The 19915-nt window shown below is 48.4% G+C and overlaps 1 protein-coding gene across 3 annotated transcripts in view; it reads left to right on the top strand.

Moving 5' to 3' along the window:
• gab3 (GRB2 associated binding protein 3) overlaps window positions 1-19915 on the top strand; it is a 174422-nt gene that overhangs the window by 99370 nt on the left and 55137 nt on the right. For 2 of the 3 annotated variants that reach the window (XM_072505607.1, XM_072505606.1), the window contains exon 2: window positions 5282-5582. In XM_072505607.1, coding sequence (XP_072361708.1) covers window positions 5282-5582 — 301 coding nt within the window. Of the gene's footprint in view, window positions 1-5281; window positions 5583-19915 lie in introns of those variants that run through there. The other variant, XM_072505609.1, reaches the window with a different exon arrangement.

Here is a 19915-nt window from a genome sequence, read left to right as displayed (position 1 = left end):
GCCTTAGGTCCCTGTCCATGTGGAGTTTGCACATTCTCTGCATGTCGGTGTGGGTCTCACCCCCCCCATGACCATAAGATGTACAGGGTAGGTGGGTTGGTCATGCTAAAATTGCCCCTTAAATGGAAAAATGTTTAAAATGGTCAACCACACGTGGGTCTGGAATTATCTGTGGGCCAGAACGGATAAGGATGGCAGATTTCCTTCCTAAAGGACATAAGTGAACCAGATAGGTATTTTACGACAATCGGCAATGGATTCATGGTCATCATTACACTTTTCATTCCAGATGTTTGTTGAATTTAAATTTCACAATCTGCCGTGGTGGGATTCAAACCGGAGTCAGAATATTACCTTGAGCTCTGGATTACTAGTTTAGTAACAATACCACTACACCACCCCCTCCCTTGGCCTTTACAGCCAGAGGATTTGAGTACAGGAACAGCGATGTCTTGCTGCAATTATACAGGACCTTGGTGAGGCCACACCTGGAATACTGTGTGCAGTTTTGGTCTCCTTGTATAAGGAAAGATATTCTTGATCTGGAGGAAGTACAGAGAAGGTTTACCAGACTGATTCCTGGGATGGTGGACTGACATATGAGGAGATATTGAGACAGTTAGGATTCTATTCACTGGAGTTGAGAAGAAAGTGGGGGGATCTCATAGAAACCGATAATATTTGAACAGGACTAGATAGGTAGATGCAGGAAAAATGTTTCCGATGGTGAGGGTGTCCAGAACCTGGGGTCACAATCTAATAATATGGGATAAACCCTTTAGGACTGAGATGAGAAAAAGCCAGAGACTGGTGAGCCTGTGGAATTCGCTACCACGGAAAGCAATTGAGGCCAAAACATTGTGGGCGTGATTCTCTGATCCTGAGGCTAAGTGTTGACGCTGCTATAAACACCGTCGTGTTTCTCGACAGCGTTAACATGGCCTCAGGAGCAGCAATTCTGACCCCTACAGGGGGCCAGCACAGCACTGGAGCGACCCACGCCGCTCCAGCTGCCGATCCCCGGCATCAAATGGACGCCGCGGGACTGCACATGGGCAGTGGGACCGGCGCCAATGCGCGCATGCGCAGTGGCTCCATTTCCCACGCCGGCCCCGACACAACATGGCGTAGGGCTACAGGGGCCGACACGGAACAAAAGAGGCCCTCAGCCCGAGAGGCCTGCCCACCGATTGCTATGCCCCGATTGCAGGCCAGGCCACAGCGGAGGCTCCCCCCGGGGTCGGACCCCCCCCCCCCCCCCCCCCAACTAGGCCACCCCCAGATGCATCCACGCTGAGATCCCGCTGGGTAAGAACAGGTGTGGACGGCGCCGGCGGGACTCGGCTTTTTTAGCGAGGCTGCGCGGCCCATCCCGGGCTGAGAATCGCTACGGGGGCCCCATAGAGCAGTCCCCGACCAGCGCCGCGCCAACCGCTCCAGCGCCAACAGCGCGGATCTCCGCTCTCCCAGGGGTGTGAGAATCGGCGGACCGGCGTCGGGGCGCGTGCCGCGATTCGCGCCAGTCCCGGCGATTCTCCGGCCGAGCCCCGGGGTAAGAGAATCCTGCCCTGTATGTTTTCAAGAATAAGTTAGACATCGCTCTTGGGGCTAAAGAGATCAAAGGATATGGGTAGGAAATGTAGGAACAAGTTACAGAGTTGGATGGTCAGCCATGATCATAATGAATTTTTGGAGCAGTCTGGAAGGGCCAAATGGCCTACTCTTGCTCCTAGTTTCTATGTTTCTATGATATGTACATCATTGTAGTGAGTAATCCCTGACCAATTTGAATAATTGCAGTGGAAATTCTTCTTCAAGCAACCAAAGCTGAGAAATCGAGATGAAAGGAAATTGCGCAGTGTGTGTTAAACCACTTTTACCGCATGTGTTGTGTCGAAAACCATGTGACAGTACTTACAAAAGAATACTGTGCTAATCTCTCATCTATTCATTCTTATTAGAAATATATTTAACTTTGATGCCTTCCCATTTGTACTACTACTCAAATTAAAGATATTGTGAAATTATCTATTTTCTAATACTTGCAAAAGGAGGAAATATTTATCTGTACCATGCAGGTTATTTTAGCAGCCCTCCAGTATTTTGCCCGAGTGACTATCCTTTAACATGTGAACTTAAGCAGTGAATGTTGCAAAGTTATTCACAGCATACAGCATGACCCAAAATTAGTCAGCTCTCAGAAAAAAAAGTGGAATTAAATGCCATTCACCCGTGGCGAGTTCTGTGGTGGGGGAGACATTTAAACAGGGTAGCGGGTGGGGACCACCCACCTACTTGCCTCCACCCCGATGATGTCCGTGGCAACAAGGCCCGAGGATGGCTTTCGTACCCCAATGCCAGTTGAGGCCCTTGGGTGGGCAATGAATGCACTTTTAAGGGCCTCATCCCACCACTGCTATTATTAACCCAGTGCGGACAGCTCGACATGTAAACCCATGTCGGGGTTCCATGCCAGCTCCTTGGGGTTGATGGTGCATCCCTCATTCATAGAATGCCTACAGTGCAGAGGAGACCATTCAGCCCATTGAGTCTTCACCGCCCTCCAAAAGAGCACCCCACCTAGGCCCAATCGCCCTCCCTGACCCTGAAACCCTGCCTTATCTTTTGACACTTTGGGGCAATTCAGCATGGCCAATCCACCTAACCTGCACATTTTTTGGACTGTCGGAGGAAACCCACACAGACATGGGGAGAAAGTGCAAACTCCACACAATCAAAGGCACTAGTGTCTGATTGAGCGACCCAACATCGGGAAGGGTTGGGGCAGCTGAGAACCATCTAGAACATAGAACATAGAAAAATACAGCACAGAACAGGCCCTTCAGCCCACGATGTTGTGCCGAACCTTTGTCCTAGATTAATCATAGATTATCATTGAATTTACAGTGCAGAAGGAGGCATTCGGCCCATTGAGTCTGCACCGGCTCTTGGAAAGAGCACCCTACCCAAGGTCAACACCTCCACCCAACACTAAGGGCAATTTTGGACACTCAGGGCAATTTATCATGGCCAATCCACCTAACCTGCACATCTTTGGACTGTGGGAGGAAACCGGAGCACCCGGAGGAAACCCACGCACACACTGGGAGGATGTGCAGACTCCGCACAGACAGTGACCCAAGCCTGGAATCGAACCTGGGACCCTAGAGCTGTGAAGCAATTGTGCTATCCACAATGCTACCGTGCTGCCCTTAAGAACAAATTAATCTACACTATATCATTCTACCGTAATCCATGTACCTATCCAATAGCTGCTTGAAGGTCCCTAATGTTTCCGACTCAACTACTTCCACAGCCAGTGCATTCCATGCCCCCACTACTCTCTGGGTAAAGAACCTACCTCTGACATTCCCCCCTATATCTTCCACCATTCACCTTAAATTTATGTCCCCTTGTAATGCTTTGTTCCACCTGGGGGAAAAGTCTCTAACTGTCTACTCTATCTATTCCCCTGATCAACCTATAAACCTCTATCAAGTCGCCCCTCATCCTTCTCCGTTCTAATGAGAAAAGGCCGAGCACCCTCAACCTTTCCTCATAAGACCTACTCTCCATTCCAGGCAACATCCTGGTAAATCTCCTTTGCACCTTTTCCAAAGCTTCCACATCCTTCCTAAAATGAGGCGACCAGAACTGTACACAGTACTCCAAATGTGGCCTTACCAAAGTTTTGTACAGAATTGTAGTGTTCTCTCCTGTCCTTTAAGTTGACAGCCTACTCCCCTCCTAGCGACCCGCCACCCCACTGCCCTTTCCTTTGGGGGCACCTTTTGAATTTTTTCTCACATGACGGGCTGACGTGTAAGTTTTGGGAAGAAAAGGAAAGAAGTTCAGAGGAATAGAAATTTATTTCACTGTTACGTTAAACTGCAAAAATCTGCAACACTATAACCAAGCTACAGATGAGAAGACTAACTTGTCAATTTACCTTCTCTGCACCTCATGGAATGCTGATTCAGTGAGAAAGCTGGTATTCACTTTGTTCTCTTTGTGGACGGACTACATTTCCATTCTTGCCTCGTTCACAGTGTGTATGTTTTGGGAAGAGGGGATAAAATCAGATGGGCACTATTAACCATTCTGCCATGAATCCAAATAAAAGTCTACACCTTTATAAATAGGCTTCAGATGAGAAATGAATTTACCACCTTCCCTAATTTTCACGTTGAACACTGACTCAGTGAGTCATATGCCCTTGTTTTTCCCATTCACAAGAAGCTGATACCTGCTCAAATGCTTGATGTAACACCATGGAGTTCTCAGACCTATGTCTGTCTCTCAGCCCACAGTATCTGCTCCGCCCTACCCTTATTGTACTTAGCAGTCCCTCTTAGAGCTTCGCAAATAGAAACCAAGCAATTGACCTTGGGTTCGTCCAATCACAGGCTGATTCCTCCCGGCGTTGGTTGCTGATAGGCTCAACAGTAATTGGTTGAGCAAGCTTGCAGTACTTTTCAGAATTTTGACCATCTAGTCTTCAACCATCAAGCTCAGAAACGTGGTGGGTCGGGTCAGATTGTCTTGGGGACCGCATTCAGCCCGTGAACTGGAGGTTCATAGAATCTCTACAGGATCTCTACAGGCGGAAGGAGACCACTTAGCCCATCGATTCTGCATTGGCCCTCCGAAAGAGCAACTCACCCAGGCCTACTCCCCTGCCCTATCTACGTAACCCCATCTAACTTAACACTAAGGTGTAATTTAGCATGGTCAACCCACCTAATCTGCACATCTTTGGACTGTTGGGCAAGCATAGCCGAGAACCTATTGTTATGATAAACTTTAAGCAACTGAGGCCAACTCACCACTTCTGTTGTGACAGGAGCACGGCTGTTTGTCTTAGCGCCCTGTGCTAGGAGATGATAACTCAGCCAGAACTCCCTCTACTAGTTGGTCACCATTGATCCCTTACTACTGATGTGTGGCTGTCAGATGAAGACAAGGAAAACAGGAACTGGAGCAGGGCATTATGCCCCAATTATATCACACTGATCTATGTCTTAATTCCATCTATCAGCCTTAGTTCTGTACCCTTACCTAACAGTAACCAGGTGGAAGTCTGGTTCCTCCCACTCCCGAAATAATCAGAGCACACACCGGCAGTCAATATTTAGCATTACAAATGAAGAACTACCATCAAGGTAAGTTGTAGGAAATGTATTCCAGTGAGAGTCACACGCGTCAAGAGGGGGAAAAACATTTTTGTAAAATCTCTGCAATTGCAATGTTGCTCAAATCTGACTATTCTCTGTTTCTCCAGGCCTGGAGGAAGCGTTGGTTTGTGCTACGTAGTGGACGATTGAGTGGCAACCCAGACGTCCTCGAATACTACAAAACCCAACACTCCAAGAAACCACTGCGTATGATAAACCTCACTGAATGTGAGAACGTTGAAGCTGGGTTAAAGCTCAGTAAAAAGGAATTCCACAATAACTACGTTTTTGAAGTTAAGACTCCAGCTCGTACATTCTACTTGGTGGCTAAAACTGAGGACGAAATGAACAGATGGGTACGACACATCAGTCTAATCTGCGGCTTTAGTTCCAGTGATGATGGAACAGGTACAAATGATAACGATCACTGTATTACCTGCCTCAACTTCCCCGGGATCGTGTGTGTGTGTGGGGAGGGGGGGGGGGGGTGTTTGTGTGGGCGCCTCTTTGATGAAATTATGTTGGTTACACAAACTTCATTCTCCAGTAGGCCAGGGTCTAAGGTTGGGACCCGTCATACTCTTTCTAGCCTTTCTCACGACAATGGCTGAACACGAGGACGTGACCAAAGTCACAGATTTCAGCAATCAGCTCTTGCAGGATTGTGGTAATTCATGGCATTTTTCTGATGTTCGGTGCAGGGATTCCTACTCAGTTGCATTCAGAGCTCAGAGTGACTGAGCTCCAATACTGACCCCCTGCCGAGTTGTGGAAGAGATGTATCGCACAGTGTAGCCAGTTTTGTAGGATTCCTTTCCTGCATGGATTTCAGGTTTGAGTTCATAGCTGATAGATAGCAGTCATCTGAAAGGCATGGGTGAAGGAGAGTGGCCAGGGTACATACAGCCTTATATTTCCATACTGTTTTTTGTGGTTTTGGTTCTTGGAGGAGAGGGAGATGGGTGAGGGCAATGAAGGTGGTGTGCAGAGAAGGCTGTGTTATTGCACTGGTAAAAGGGTTTCTATTCAACCATTTGCTGAGGGAGATAGTCGCATTCACTGGCTGCACCTCAGCCTGACAGCAGGGAGAGCAGAAACTGCTTTCTGACGGATAAATCTGCTGTGCCATGACCAACCTGCTTCATGAACTCTTTGTGTTAGAGGAGCTGAAGGGTATTGGAACCAACCCAGTCGGATGCCGGGACACCAGGAGATATCAGAAACCATTGGTTCAGAACAGGGAAAACTGCGGTAATTGAGGTTGCTATTTGCAGGTTCATTGTAAGCTTATTAGTGAGGGTAAATTTCAAACTGTCAGCCCGAGAGGTTCAGGCCGTGAAACAGGAACTCTGGCAAATTATGTCATTGCAAATGTTGCGATGTTCGAAGGATACATGTTCCTTATTTTATCAGCGAGGTTGTAACAAAACCACATTGCCCAAGACAAAAAGTGAGGAATTGTTGTACATCGTAATGCACATGAATATTGAGTTGACCTCCCATCCAATCAATGGCAGATCTGACTCAAGGGGCAGAATGGCCTACACCTGCTCCTAATTCATATTTTAGTACATATCCAGCACACATGCACCATTAGTGTGTTTCTGTTGTCATGATATGCAACCAATGAACACTCAGAATAGGACACAACCAATGGGCAGTCAGGACACTCAGAGGTGGCATCACCACAAGGGGGCAGGCCATAAACACTATAAAAGGGATGAGGCACTCACACCCTGCCTCTTTCCACAGACAGACATCTAGAGAGTTAGACAGAGTTTATCAGCAACATCACACCCCAGCATGTGGCTTAGAGCAAGCTGGTACAGTTAGACTGCGTTACTACAGTTAGATTAGCAGAGAGTCGAACTCATTTGAGAACTGTGTTAATAGTTCAATAAACACATTGAACTCATTTCAGAGTCTGGAGCATCCTTTAATTAAGACTGCATCAAGTAGCAGCCTGTGTTATCCGAAACAGCATAACACAGCATGATACCAGGTGTGACTGTTCAATCTATTTAGTTCAACTCAGCAAGATCCGTGACAACCAGCTACTGAATACAGGCACAATGGACAAGATTCAGGCTCCTCATCAGCTCAGGACCACCGGCAATCTTAGTGCCAACTGGCGATCATTCAAGCAGAAATTTCAACTATACGTGGAAGAATCCGACCTCAATGGCGCGACCGATGCTCGGAAGATAGCTCTTCTACTCACCACTGCGGGTGACCATGCGATAGAGATCTTCAACTCCTTTCACTTTTCCGAAGGGCAGGACAAAACAAAGTACCAAACCATCCTGGACAAATTTGACAGCCACTGCGAGGTGGACACCAACAAAATCTTTGAGCGCTACATCGTCAAGCAGAGGATGCAAGGTAAAGACGAATCCTTATTCAACTCCTATCTAACTCACCTTAGACTGCTAGCGCAATCCTGCAACTTTGGTGATATCACTGACTCCATGATCAGAGACCAAATCATTTTTGGAGTGCACTCTGATCCTCTGCGACAGCAATTGTAGAAAATCAAGCACATGATCCTGCCAGTCACGATTGAAACATGTACTGTGCATGAGCACTCTAAAAATCGCTATTCACAGTACAAAACGGCAGAAAGTGAAAAACAAGCCTCCCACGAGTTGGAGAGTGTTCAAGCCATCTCCCGGATGCAGCGCCTCCACATTGATAAAAGCGGCCATTTCGTGCATTCTTTCCAGGGCCCGACGCATGCGCAATGCGATCGGGAACACGAAGCGGCCGAAAACCGCACTGCGCAGGTGCAGACGTCCAAGAACCGCACCGCGCATGCGCAACGACACACTGAGCATCATGACGCCGATGATGTGTGCAAACTGCAGCACCGCCCATTTTTTAAAAAATTGCTCTGTAAGAGGCAAACACTGTTTAAACTGTGGGAAACCAAACCACTATGCAGCCCTGTGCAGATCTGCACCACCAGTCAGGAGCCAGCGCTCCCAATTCCGACAGGTGATGAATACCTGGACAACACTTACCGAGTGGGCATTATTACGAAGTGCGAATACGCCACACCGGACACATCGCAAGTCCAATTAATCCTGGCCGCGGACAGGCAAGCTTACACTTCGAGATTGTTAAACCAGACAGGGAGTCCCTGCTAGGTGCGCACGCCTGCAAGCAACTGAACCTCATTCAAAGGGTCTACACCATGACGCCGCCCCATTCGGATCTCCAGGCCAGCATCGACAACATCCTAACCCAGTACCCAGATGTATTTAGCGGGATGGGCATGCTGCCATAGGAGTACAAGATTCTACTGCGGCCTGATGCCAAGTGGTCCACGCACCACAAAGTATCCCTGCTCCATTGAGAGAGCACCTGAAGGCAGAGCTCACGAGTCTACAACAAAAAGGCATCATCTCCAAGGTCACTGAGCCAACCGACTGGGTCAGCTCGATGGTGTGCGTAAAGAAGCCTTCGGGGGACCTACACATCTGCATTGACCCCAAGGATCTAAAAAAAAACATAATGCTGGAACATTACCCCATCCCGAAGAGGGAAGAAATTACGAGAGAGATGGCACACGTGCGCATCTTCACAAAATTGGACGCATCCCAAGAATTTTGGCAAATCCAACTTGAAGAATCCAGCAGAAGGCTCTGCACCTTTAACACACCTTTTGGCAGATTCTGCTACAACCGAATGCCATTTGGCATCATCTCGGCATCAGAGATTTTCCATCGCATCATGGAACAGATGATGGAGGGAATAGAAGGAGTTCGTGTCTACATTGACGATATCATAATCTGGTCCACAACCCCAGAGGAACATGTGTTGCGACTCAAGAAAGTATTCCAACGCATACATGAACATGGCCTCAAGCTAAACAGGTCCAAGTGCTGTTTTGGGACATCCACGCTGAAGTTCCTGGGCGATCATATTTCGCAACATGATGTGCGCCCAGATACAGACAAAATTAAAGCCATCGAGGCAATGAAAGACCTCGAGGACAAGAGGCAGTACTGCGCTTCCTGGGAATGGTCAATTTCCTTGGCAAGTTCATCCCGAATTTGGCCACACACACCACAGCGCTACGCAACCTGTTGAAAAAATCAACTGCCTTTGAGTGGAAGGCAGAGCAGCGAACAGAGTGGCTGAAGCTGAATGCCAAGCTCACCACTGCACCCGTCCTTGCATTCTTTGACCCAGACCTAGAGACCAAGATATCCACAGATGCGAGTCAGGATGGCATTGGGGTGGTGTTGCTTCAAAGAGACGACACGTCATCCTGGGTACCAGTAGTATACGTGTCACGGGCAATGACACCCACTGAGACCAGATATGCGCACATTGAGAAGGAGTGTTTAGGTCTTCTCACCGGCATCCACAGATTTCATGGTTATGTCTACGGCTTGCCAACATTTACTGTTGAGATGGATCATAGGCCTCTGGTCCACATCATCCAAAATGACCTGAACGACATGACGCCTCGTTTGCAGAGAATTCTGCTCAAACTCCGGAGGTATGATTTCAATTTGGTGTACACACCTGGCAAGGAGATCATCATCGCTGATGCATTGTCCCGCTCCGTCAACTCACCCAGTGAACCACTGGAGATCATCCAGCACATTGAATTGCAGGTGCAGCTGTGTGCAAGCACTCTCCCGGCAACAGATGAGAAGATCGTTCTCATCCGAGAAGAGATAGCCAAAGACCCCCTGTTGCAGTGAGTCATCTACAACCTCAGCAGTGGCTGGCAGAAAGGACAATGCCCTCAATTCTACAACAAGTGTTGATCTCTACAAAGTCATCGCCGGAACCTTGCTGTGCATAAAAAAGCATCATATCAAGCCATTATCAAATAAATCTGAACAGCCACATCCTGTAAAAGGCGTGTCAGCATTAAGCATGATATTAAAGAGCTGACGCCGATCGATGGCATCCTGCTCAAGCTGGACAGGATAGTCATCCTGCTACGTTTCCAGATTGGTGCTGCGGCAGATTCATGAGGGACACATGGGCGTAGAAAAGTGCAGACGCAGGGCCCGGCAAGCTGTCTACTGGCCCGGCATCAACCAGGACATCACGGACATGGCCCAGAACTGTGAAACCTGTAAGAGGTTCCAACCAGCGCAGAGCAAGGAGATGCTCCAACCACATGACCTACAGACCTCTCCGTGGTCCAAGGTTGGCATTGACCTATCCCACGTGAATGGTTGCGACTATATCTTAATCATCGATTACTTTTCGAACTATCCTGAGGTGCTGAAGCTGCCAGACCTCACCTCACAGACCGTCATCAAAGCGTGTAAAGAGACATTCTCACGGCATGGCATCCCGAACACCGTCATGAGCGACAATGGCCCGTGCTTCCACAGTCAAGAATGGTCCACGTTTGCCAAGAGCTACAATTTCAGGCCCGTCACCTCCAGTGCGCACTATCCGCAGTCCAATGGCAAAGTCGAAAAAGGGATGCACATCGTTAAGCAGCTCATCCGCAAGGCCTCGGACTCCGCTTCCGACATACACCTTGCACTACTTGCGTACCGGGCGACTCCCTTGTCCACTGGCATGTCGCCAGCTCAACTGCTGATGAACAGGGACCTGCAGACGACGCTTCCAGCCATACACCTGCCCAACCTTGATCACCTCCCGGTGCTGTAGACGATGCAGCAGCTTCGTGACAGCCAGAAGCAGGGCTATGACGCACATGCCACCGATCTGGACGTCCTATCCCCGGCAGACACAGTCAGGATCAAGATACCGGATGGTGGGTGGTCTGGTCCGGCTGTCGTTGTTCGACAGGTCTCTGATGGCTCCATTGTGCGAAGAAATCGAAGGGCACTGCGAAAAGTTGCCCACAACCACTTTCCTCTCCATTTCCGCATGTAGAATTGCCAACTCCACACACCTCGAACCACGAGGCCACCAGTCGTGCCTCCCACTCGCCTGTCAAGACACCGTCATCCCCTCCACCACCTCTCCGGCGGTCGACGAGGATCAGACGCAAGCCTCAGAGACTGGACTTATGAGCATTTGTTTTTTTTGTTCTGTTCTGTATTCCTCAGTCAGTCACATTAGACAGACACATTCACATGTATATACATCTAAAAAAAAAGGAGGATATGTCATGAAATGCAAACATGCAACCAATGAACACTCAGAATTGGACACAACCAATGGGCAGTCAGGACGCTCAGAGGTGGCATCACCACAAGAGGGTATGACATCAACATTATAAAAGGGATGAGGCCTATTTCCACAGACAGACATCTAGAGAGTTAGACAGGGTTGATCAGCAGCATCACACCCCAGCATGTGGCTTAGAGCAAGCTGATACAGTTAGACTGAGTTACTAGATTAGCAGAAAGTCAAACTCATTTGAGAACTGTGTTAATAGTTCAATAAACACGTTGACCTCATTTCAGAGTCTGGAGCATTCTTTCGTTAAGACTGCATCAAGTAGCAGCCTGTGTTATCCGAAGCAGCATAACACAACATCTGTATCATTCCTTCTCCAGTATTCAGCAACCTCCATTAGACTTTGCTGGACAAAGTGAATGCAGTGGAGTCACGAAAGTGGTCAAGTTTTTGGAGTATTTTGATTTAAGCGAAATGTCTGATTTAGAAGCTGCGAAGTAGGTATAGCTGTTTGAGGTGACATTTTTTTGACTAATTTCTGGACTGGCGTGGATTTGGAAAACCATTGCAAATTATGCAGCCAGAGAAATCCAGAATGAGTTGGATGTAATATATTAGTGGACTGATTGAAACAATCATGTGCAGGGCATAGAAAGAACATGTCACAATACATGTTGTACTAATGGTGTTAAAATGCCTAATGTTGAAGATCCAGTATCTTAGTGGACTTGGTACTCAACAAGTCCAATCGCAGCAGAGTGCCAAAGAAATTGAATGCTAAATGAGAGAGCCAAACCTGTAGAGTAGTGTCAGAGGAGAGCATGATGCGGTTGTGTGGTGCTTTGGTTGAACCGTACCTTTAGAACTATGTCTAGTTCTAGCCACCATAAATGCAAACAAAAAATTAAAACTGCAAACAGGTTAGAAAAGAGCAATGAAGCTGATCCCAAGTTTTGAATTACTTGGAAAAACCTGGAGAAATGTAGGCATTTCAGAGGGAGTGACTGAAGGGTGACCTTATAGAGAGGTATAAGATTTTGAACAGTTTTTAAATTATTTTTTACGGGATGTGGGCTTCCCTGGCTAGGCCAGTATTTATCGCCACTGTGGAAGCAGTAAATCCGAAATATTTAATTGCGAGTGACGGGTGAAAAGATACATGTTCAAACAAGTAAAAAGCAAGTTTAGGATTCATGTCTGTAAGTCCTTCAGTGAAGCGTGCTCACACATGCGTGGAACTCATGGGTGGCAGACTGGAGAAGAAAATTCTGAAATCATATCTAAAACGATCTTCCATGACGGTTTGAGTGGCAGGTAGCTCTTTAGGATGGACATACCTCAAGGACTAAGTGTTCTTCCTCCTCTGTACTTATCCTGTATTTCCTGTGAAGGCCATAATTTGAAGATTATGCAAAGAAAGGTAACTTTTCTACATCCCTACACTGAATCCAGTTGTGATGAACCTTTCTGGATTTTTCTATCAAATCTGATGTCAGAGAAGCTCTCATTGTTAGGAGTCATTTTCTGACAAAATAGAAGCATCTCTCCACGCTTAGGCATTTCAAGTCACTTCCTTTGTAATTGCGAATAGCAGTCGTGCAATTTATTCCACCCTGATAATTACAGTTCTACCTACTGATTCCGACATTTCATGGACCGTAATCATTTTGTCAAAATAAGCAGTTTGCTTTGAATTGACGTAAAAGTGGCCAGGGCATCATGAATCATTGGCTCAAGACCCAATCCTTACTCTGATCTGCATAGTTCAAAGTAACATTACTTAATAAAGAAAATTCTACTTGTCACAAATAGTAATAGTAGATATTACATCATAAAAGTGCCAATTGCAGAAAACAGATATGAATCTTACAAAAAAGCTTGAATACCCAACTCTGATCAGTTCCCATTATTCTGCTCTGATTAAATTTTGACACTGTTACTTTTGTTGCCTGGGATGTGTCTGACCCTTGACCTCTGTACAAAGCTATTCCCCTGAGGAACACCAGCTCTGCTGACTAATCGGCCTATTTCCAGTAACATCAACACCACTGTCAGTGCCTGTCAGAAGCTCTTCATCTCTTGCACCATTAGCTCCAAAGCCAACCAGGCAGTCAGTATCCACCAGGGCACCACCTACCCAGCTGCTAGGGCCTTCCAACACAAAAAAAGTGCGATCAGAATTTATAAATATGGAGACCTTGGCGGGGAAGGAATGACAGATGAGCTCAGTCATCAAAGTAGTAAGTGAAATAAGCCATGAATACTGATAGGGGCTTAATATGGGCTGGATTTTGTGGTCCCCCCGCCGTATGTTTCTCAGCGGCGCGCTGTTCGCTGAAGCAGGATTCTATACTCCCGCCGCTTGAAGCCACCTCACGTCACCAGGAAATCTGCGGGCAGGGGTGTGCTGTTGACATGAAAAATGAATCGCAGCGGTCGGAGAATTCTGGCCAATGTTTTTCAGCTGAAGTGAGTGAGCCAGGGTTTATGTTGATATCAACATGATGGGTAGTTCCTGGTATTGGTGTGCAAAGATTAGAGTCGGACTTTCCCTTTTTGTAAACATAAGTGAGATGTTGACTCAGTAAATAGGACGTTAGCATTGTGGCTGGTTTTTGTCCTGTTTTTATTCAGTGAAGAAAGCTATCTATACTAATTTCTCTTCTTGGTCAGTTAAATAAAACAGAGTGATGATGGTCGGATCCGTCTGCTCCTGTGGGAGGCGAGGAAGGAGGCAGACATGTCTGAACATTTGGTGGGTTGGCATTGGGACCGATACCAGACAGTTTCCCAACGGAAATAAGTTCTGAGTAGGAAAGCCCTTGGTCGATATTCCCACCCTGCATCTGCTTGAGTCACTTAAGTGTCCACTTTAGGGCTCTTCCTGCCTCCATCCTGAGACTTTAAATAATTTCATCAAAGAGTGAGGTGAAAGGGGGCATTCTGTGTTTAGGGGCAGTCCCCTAAAGATGGAACCTCCCCTTTCTCCCTACCCGCCAGCAGCCTTAAACCTAAGCACCCCTCCCCCCAACCCCCCAGCCTACTCAAACCCACTCTTCCCAAGATGTCGGACTTACCTGAGTCCGGCGGTCCATGAGTTCCTCTTCATCCTCCTCTCACAGTCCCCAGCAGTGCCCATGAACGTGCTCTTGGCACTGCCAGGACTGGTAGAGCGGCTGGCCAGTCAGATTGTGTGCCATCTTCCTCCACTGCATTATACAGTCCTAATTTTCTTCTCAGCCACAGCAGATGGCCTATCAATTAGTGCTGTCCATTAGCTTGAATTTTTTTTTTAAGGGAATGCTGCTGTTTGTGGTGTTTTTCGTTTTGGAAGGGTCGATTTCCGATCTTGGATGTTTTTCTTTATGGGTAAAGGGTATGTATGGTGGGACCCGCTAAGTGAAGTTGCCGACTGAGGGGCATTCAGGTGGGTAGGGGGGCCATTTGCACAGGCTAAGGAGGGACTGGTGGGGGGAGGGGCGGAGGGTTGTGTAGGGGGGGCCTTCGAGCGGGAGCTGCCACGCTGGCAGGTAATGTTGATGAACAGAGGTTTGGTGCGGGGGGAAGCCGTGAGAGGTGGCCAGGCGGGAGTGGGGAGAGGAGCGGGAGGGGGGATTACGAGATGGCAAAGTTGGAGACTGAGCGTGGTCATGGGCGGAGAAGGGGCGCCATCTTGAATGGGCCCAGTTTAGGGTGATATTGAAGAAGGTAGAACCGGAGGGGGATGATAGCGGACGGTAGGAGGGAATGGAGGCATAAGCCTCCAGTAAGAAATCTAACATGGAACATCCATGGGTCAAACAAGCCAATTCACGGGTTTTTGCACACCTGAGGAGTTTGAAGGCGAAGGTGATTTTTTACCGGAGACACACCTCCGGGTCAAGGACCAGGTTAGGTTGAGGAAAGGATGCGTGGCACAAGTATTTCGCTTGGAACTTGACTCGAAGTCGAGATGGATGACCATTCTGTTGAACAAAAGGATGGAGTTTGTGGGGGCCAAGGAAGTACGGGACCTGGGAGGTGGATATGTGATAGTGAGTGGGGTGTTGAAGGGTACGCTTGTGGTGCTAGTTAATGTATATGTGCCGAATTGGGATGATGTGAGATTTGTGAAGGGTTTACTGGGAACAGTCCTGGACTGCATCAGTTGATTATGGATGGAAACTTTAATTGTATGATGGAACCGAGGCCAAGACCCAAGTCAATGGGAAGGTTGAGGATGGCGAAGGAGTTGGGTGGGTTTATGGGACATACGAAAATGGTTGATCCATGGAGGCTTATGAACCCGGTGGGGGGAGGTGTTACTTCTTGTATTTGAGATTTGATTTCTTCGTGGTGAGTCGAGCGGTGTTGTTGATGGGGGTGGTCATAGAGTCATAGATGTTTACAGTACGGAAAGAGGCCCTTCGGTCCATGCTGCCCAGTTTCTATCACTAAGCTCGTCTCACTTGCCTGCATTTGGCCCATATCCCTCTATACCCACCCTCGACACCCACCCTGCCCATGTAACTGTCTAACTGCTTTTTTTTTAGTACTACTTAGCCCTACTTAGTGCTTCGCTCCAGAGTCCCCACCCTACTTCCGCACCAGGTTCGTCCTCCCATTTCTGTCTGCCCTGTCTAATGGTGTTCTTGCTCTTTCCAAAAGTCGTCCTTACATGTCCCCACAGTTCCCCTTCTCCCTACTGTCAGCGTCCAGCAGTTCCTCCAGCAACGTGCCACTCAGGGCACTAAGTGATGGTGTGGACGGAGTATGCTGGAATCATGATTTCGGATCATGCGCTGCATTGGCTGGAGGTGAGGCTTAGCATAGGGCAAGTGCAGAGGCTGGGATGAAGGCTGGATTCGGGTCTTTTGGTAGATAAGGGGTTTTGTGAATAGGTGAGGTCGAGGATTGGGGATTACATGGCGCTGAATCAGAACGGGGCCGTGTCAGTGGCCATGTTCTGGGAGGCGGCGAAGGTGGTGGTCCGAGGGGAGATAATCTAATTTAAGGCGCACAGGGATAGGAGGAGGAAGGAGGAGCCTGGACGATTGCTGGACGAGATGGTTGAGGTGGACAGGACATGCTCGGGGACTCCCACTAAGGAGTTGTTGACTTCTAGATGGTAGTGGTCATGGTTTTGAAGGTGCTGTCTAAGGGGGCTTGGGGAGTTCTTGCAGTGCATTTTGTATGTTGTACACACTGCTGCTACTGTGCATCAGTGGACGAGGGAGTGAATGTTTGTGAAAAGGGTGCCAATCAATTGGGCTTCTTTGTCCTGGATGGTTTTGGAGTGTTTTTAGGGCTGCACTCATCCAGGCAAGTGAAGAGTATTCCATCACACTCCTGACTTGTACCTTGTTAATGGTGATAAGGCTTCTGGAAGTTAGGAGGTGAGTCACACTACTGGATTCCTAGCTTCTGACCTTTTCTTGTAAACACAGTGGGCGGGATTCTCCCATTCGCCGTCAGAGTGTCCACATCGTCGGAAACGCCTTTGTGTATCACGACGGCATGAACGGGCTGCTGGCAGTACCGATTCTGGCCCCTACAGGGGGCCAGCACGCCACTGGAGCGGTTCACGCCGCTCCATCCTCCAAGCCCGGCGCGAACTGTGCGCCGTGGGATATGCGCATGTGCAATGGCGCCGGCGCCAACCCGCGCATGCGCAGTGGCCTCCCTCGACGCGCCGGCCCCGACACAACATGGCGCGGGAGTTCAGGGGCCGGCGCGGAAGAAAATAGGGCGGGGAGCGAGAGGCTGGCCCGCCGATCGGTGGGCCCCAATCGTGGGCCAAGCCCCATCGGAGGGCCCCCCCGGGGTCGGAGCCCCTCTCCCACCCTCCCCCCCCCCCCCCCCGACCCTGCGCGCAGAGTTCCCGCCGGCTGCGACCAGGTGTGGATGGTGCCGGCAGGACTCTGCCTTTTTAGAGCGGCCGCTCGGCCTATCCCGGGCGACGGGCGCCGTGCCAAACGCGCCGGCGCCACTGGCGCCGATTATCCGCTCCCCGGAGAATCGCGTGCCGGCGTCGGGGCGGCATGGCCCGATTGCCGGGATTCTCCGGCCCGGCGTCGGGCTGGGAGAATCCCGCCCAGTATTTATATGGCTAGTCCAGTTCAGTTTCTTGTCAATGGTAACTTCCAAGATGTTGATAGTAATGCCATTGAATGTCATGGGCGACGGTTAGATTTTCTGATGTTGGAGATGGTCAAGTGCCTGCCTGGCACTTGTTTAGCGCAAATATAACTTGCCACTTGTCAGCCCGAGCCTGAATATTGTTCAGGTTTTGCTGCATTTGGAGATGGACTGTTTCAGAATCTGTGGTGCTGAATGGTGCTGAACATTGTGCAATCATCTGCAAACCTCCCAAATTCTGACGTAATGATGGAAGGAAGGTCATTGTTGAAGGTGCTGAAGATGGTTGGGCTGAGGAAGTCCTGCAGTGATGGCCTGAAGCTGTGATCATTGACCTCCAAAAATGGGAAGTCAACCAAACCTGGGTGTCCTCGTACACGAGTTGCTGACGGTAAGCATGCAGGTACAGCAGGCGGTAAATAAGGCTGACACTGACACATTGTGAGAGGATTTGAGTACAGGAGCAGGGATGTCTTGCTGTAATTATGCAAGGCCTTGGTGAGGCCACACCTGGGAATATTGTGTGCAGTTTTGGTCTCCTTATCTGAGGAAGGGTGTTCTTTCTCTAGAGAGAGTGCAGCGAAGGTTTACCAGACTGATTCCAGGGATAGCGGGTCTAATGTGTGAGGAGAGATTGAGTCGGTTAGGACTGTATTTGCTCAGTTCAGAAGGCTGAGGAGGGACTTTATAGAAACCTATAAAATTCTAACAGGACTGTACAGGGTAGATGCAAGAAAGGTGGGTCCAGAACAAAGTCTGAGGATACTGGGTAGACTATTTAGGACACAGATGAGGAGAAATGTCTTCACCCAGAGAGCAATGACCCTGTGGAATTCATTACCACAGGAAGTAGTTGAGGCCAAAACATGTTTTCAGAACCAATTAGGTATAGGCAAAGGGATCAAAGGATATGGGGAAAGCGGGATTAGGCTATTAAGTTAGATGATCAGCCATGATCATAATGAATGGCAGAGCAGGCTCGAAGAATCAAATTGCTTCTTCCTTGCTCCTATTTTCTATGTTTCTGTGTTCTGCAGGGCTTGGCCATCTGGGTCAGTTGTGGATATTGAAATCCCCCATCCAGAGTGCATTCTGCACCCTCAGCGCTTCTTGCAATCAGTGTTCAACATTGATTCATCAGCTGAGGGGGCAGCAGTACGTGTAGCATTGAGCAGGAGATTTCCTTTCCCATGTTTAACCTGCTGCCATGAAATCTCATGGGGTCGATGTTGAGGACTCCCAGGGCAATCGCTCCTGACTGGAGCACTGTGTCGCCACCTTTGCTGGGTCTGTCCTGCCGGTGAGAGTGGACATACCTAGGGATGGTGATGGTGTTGTCTGGAACATTACCTGTAAGTTATGACTCCATGAGCGTGTTCATGTTAGGCTGTTGCTTGACTAGTCTGTGGGACAGCTCGCTCAATTTTAGCACATGTCTTCATATGTTGGCAAGGAGGATTTTGAAGGGCTGAGAGGGATGAGTTTGTCATTGTATTTCTGGTGTTGAGGTCGAGGCCACGTACTTCGTCCGTTTTAATTCCTTTTAGACTTTTTAGTGGTATGTTACAACAAGAGGGCATCTAAGAGTGAACCACATTTTTATGCGACTGGAGTCAGTCACACGTAGGCCAGACCAGGTAAGGATGGCAGATTCCCTTCACTAAAGAACACCGATGAATCAGATGGGTTTTTATGACAATGGTTTCATGGTCAACATTCGATTTTTAATTCTAGATTTTTATTGAATACAAATTTCACCATCTGCCGTGGAGGGATTCGAACCCCTGTCCCCAGAGCATTGTCCTGGGTCTTTGGGTTACTCGTCCAATGACAATGCCATAATTGCATGAGGGTGCCGGAGGGGTGGACATGTGGTTGGACTGCCCACCCCCTCAATGGAGCTGACAAGGGCATAAGACGATAAGACATAGGAGCATAATTAGGCCACTCGGCCCATCGAGTCTGCTCCGCCATTCAATCATGGCTGATATTTTTCTCATCCCCATTCTCCTGCCTGATCCCCTTATTAATCAAGAACCTATCTATCACTGTCTTAAAGACAGTCGGTGATTTGGCCTCCACAGCCGTCTGCGGCAAAGTGTTCCACAGATTCACCACCCTCTTGCTGAAGAAATACCTCCTCATCTCTGTTTTAAAGGATCGTCCCTTTAGTCTGAGGCTGTGTCCTCTGCTTCTAGTTTTTCCTACAAGTGGAAACATCCTCTCCACGTCCACTCTATTCAGGCCTCGCAGTATCCTGTAAGTTTCAATAAGATCCCCTCCTCATCCTTCTAAACTACAACAAGTACAGACCCAGAATCCTCAACCGTTCCTCATACGACAAGCTCTTCATTCCAGCATCAGTGCTGTTTACAGGTGGCTTTCCCGTACCTTTATCCCATGCCCATAAACACTGCCAGAGATGAGAACTGGATCGGGAATCTTGGAATCGGGGCCTGCCTGCCATTTTAATGTATTCCTGAGAGATTTTTGTTGAA

The sequence above is a fragment of the Scyliorhinus torazame genome, chromosome 5, assembly GCF_047496885.1.
Source record: "Scyliorhinus torazame isolate Kashiwa2021f chromosome 5, sScyTor2.1, whole genome shotgun sequence".
NCBI classification, from domain to species: Eukaryota; Metazoa; Chordata; class Chondrichthyes; order Carcharhiniformes; family Scyliorhinidae; genus Scyliorhinus; species Scyliorhinus torazame.
The sequence above is the reverse complement of the archived record's forward strand: the minus strand, read 5'-3'. Positions and strand labels throughout refer to the sequence as shown.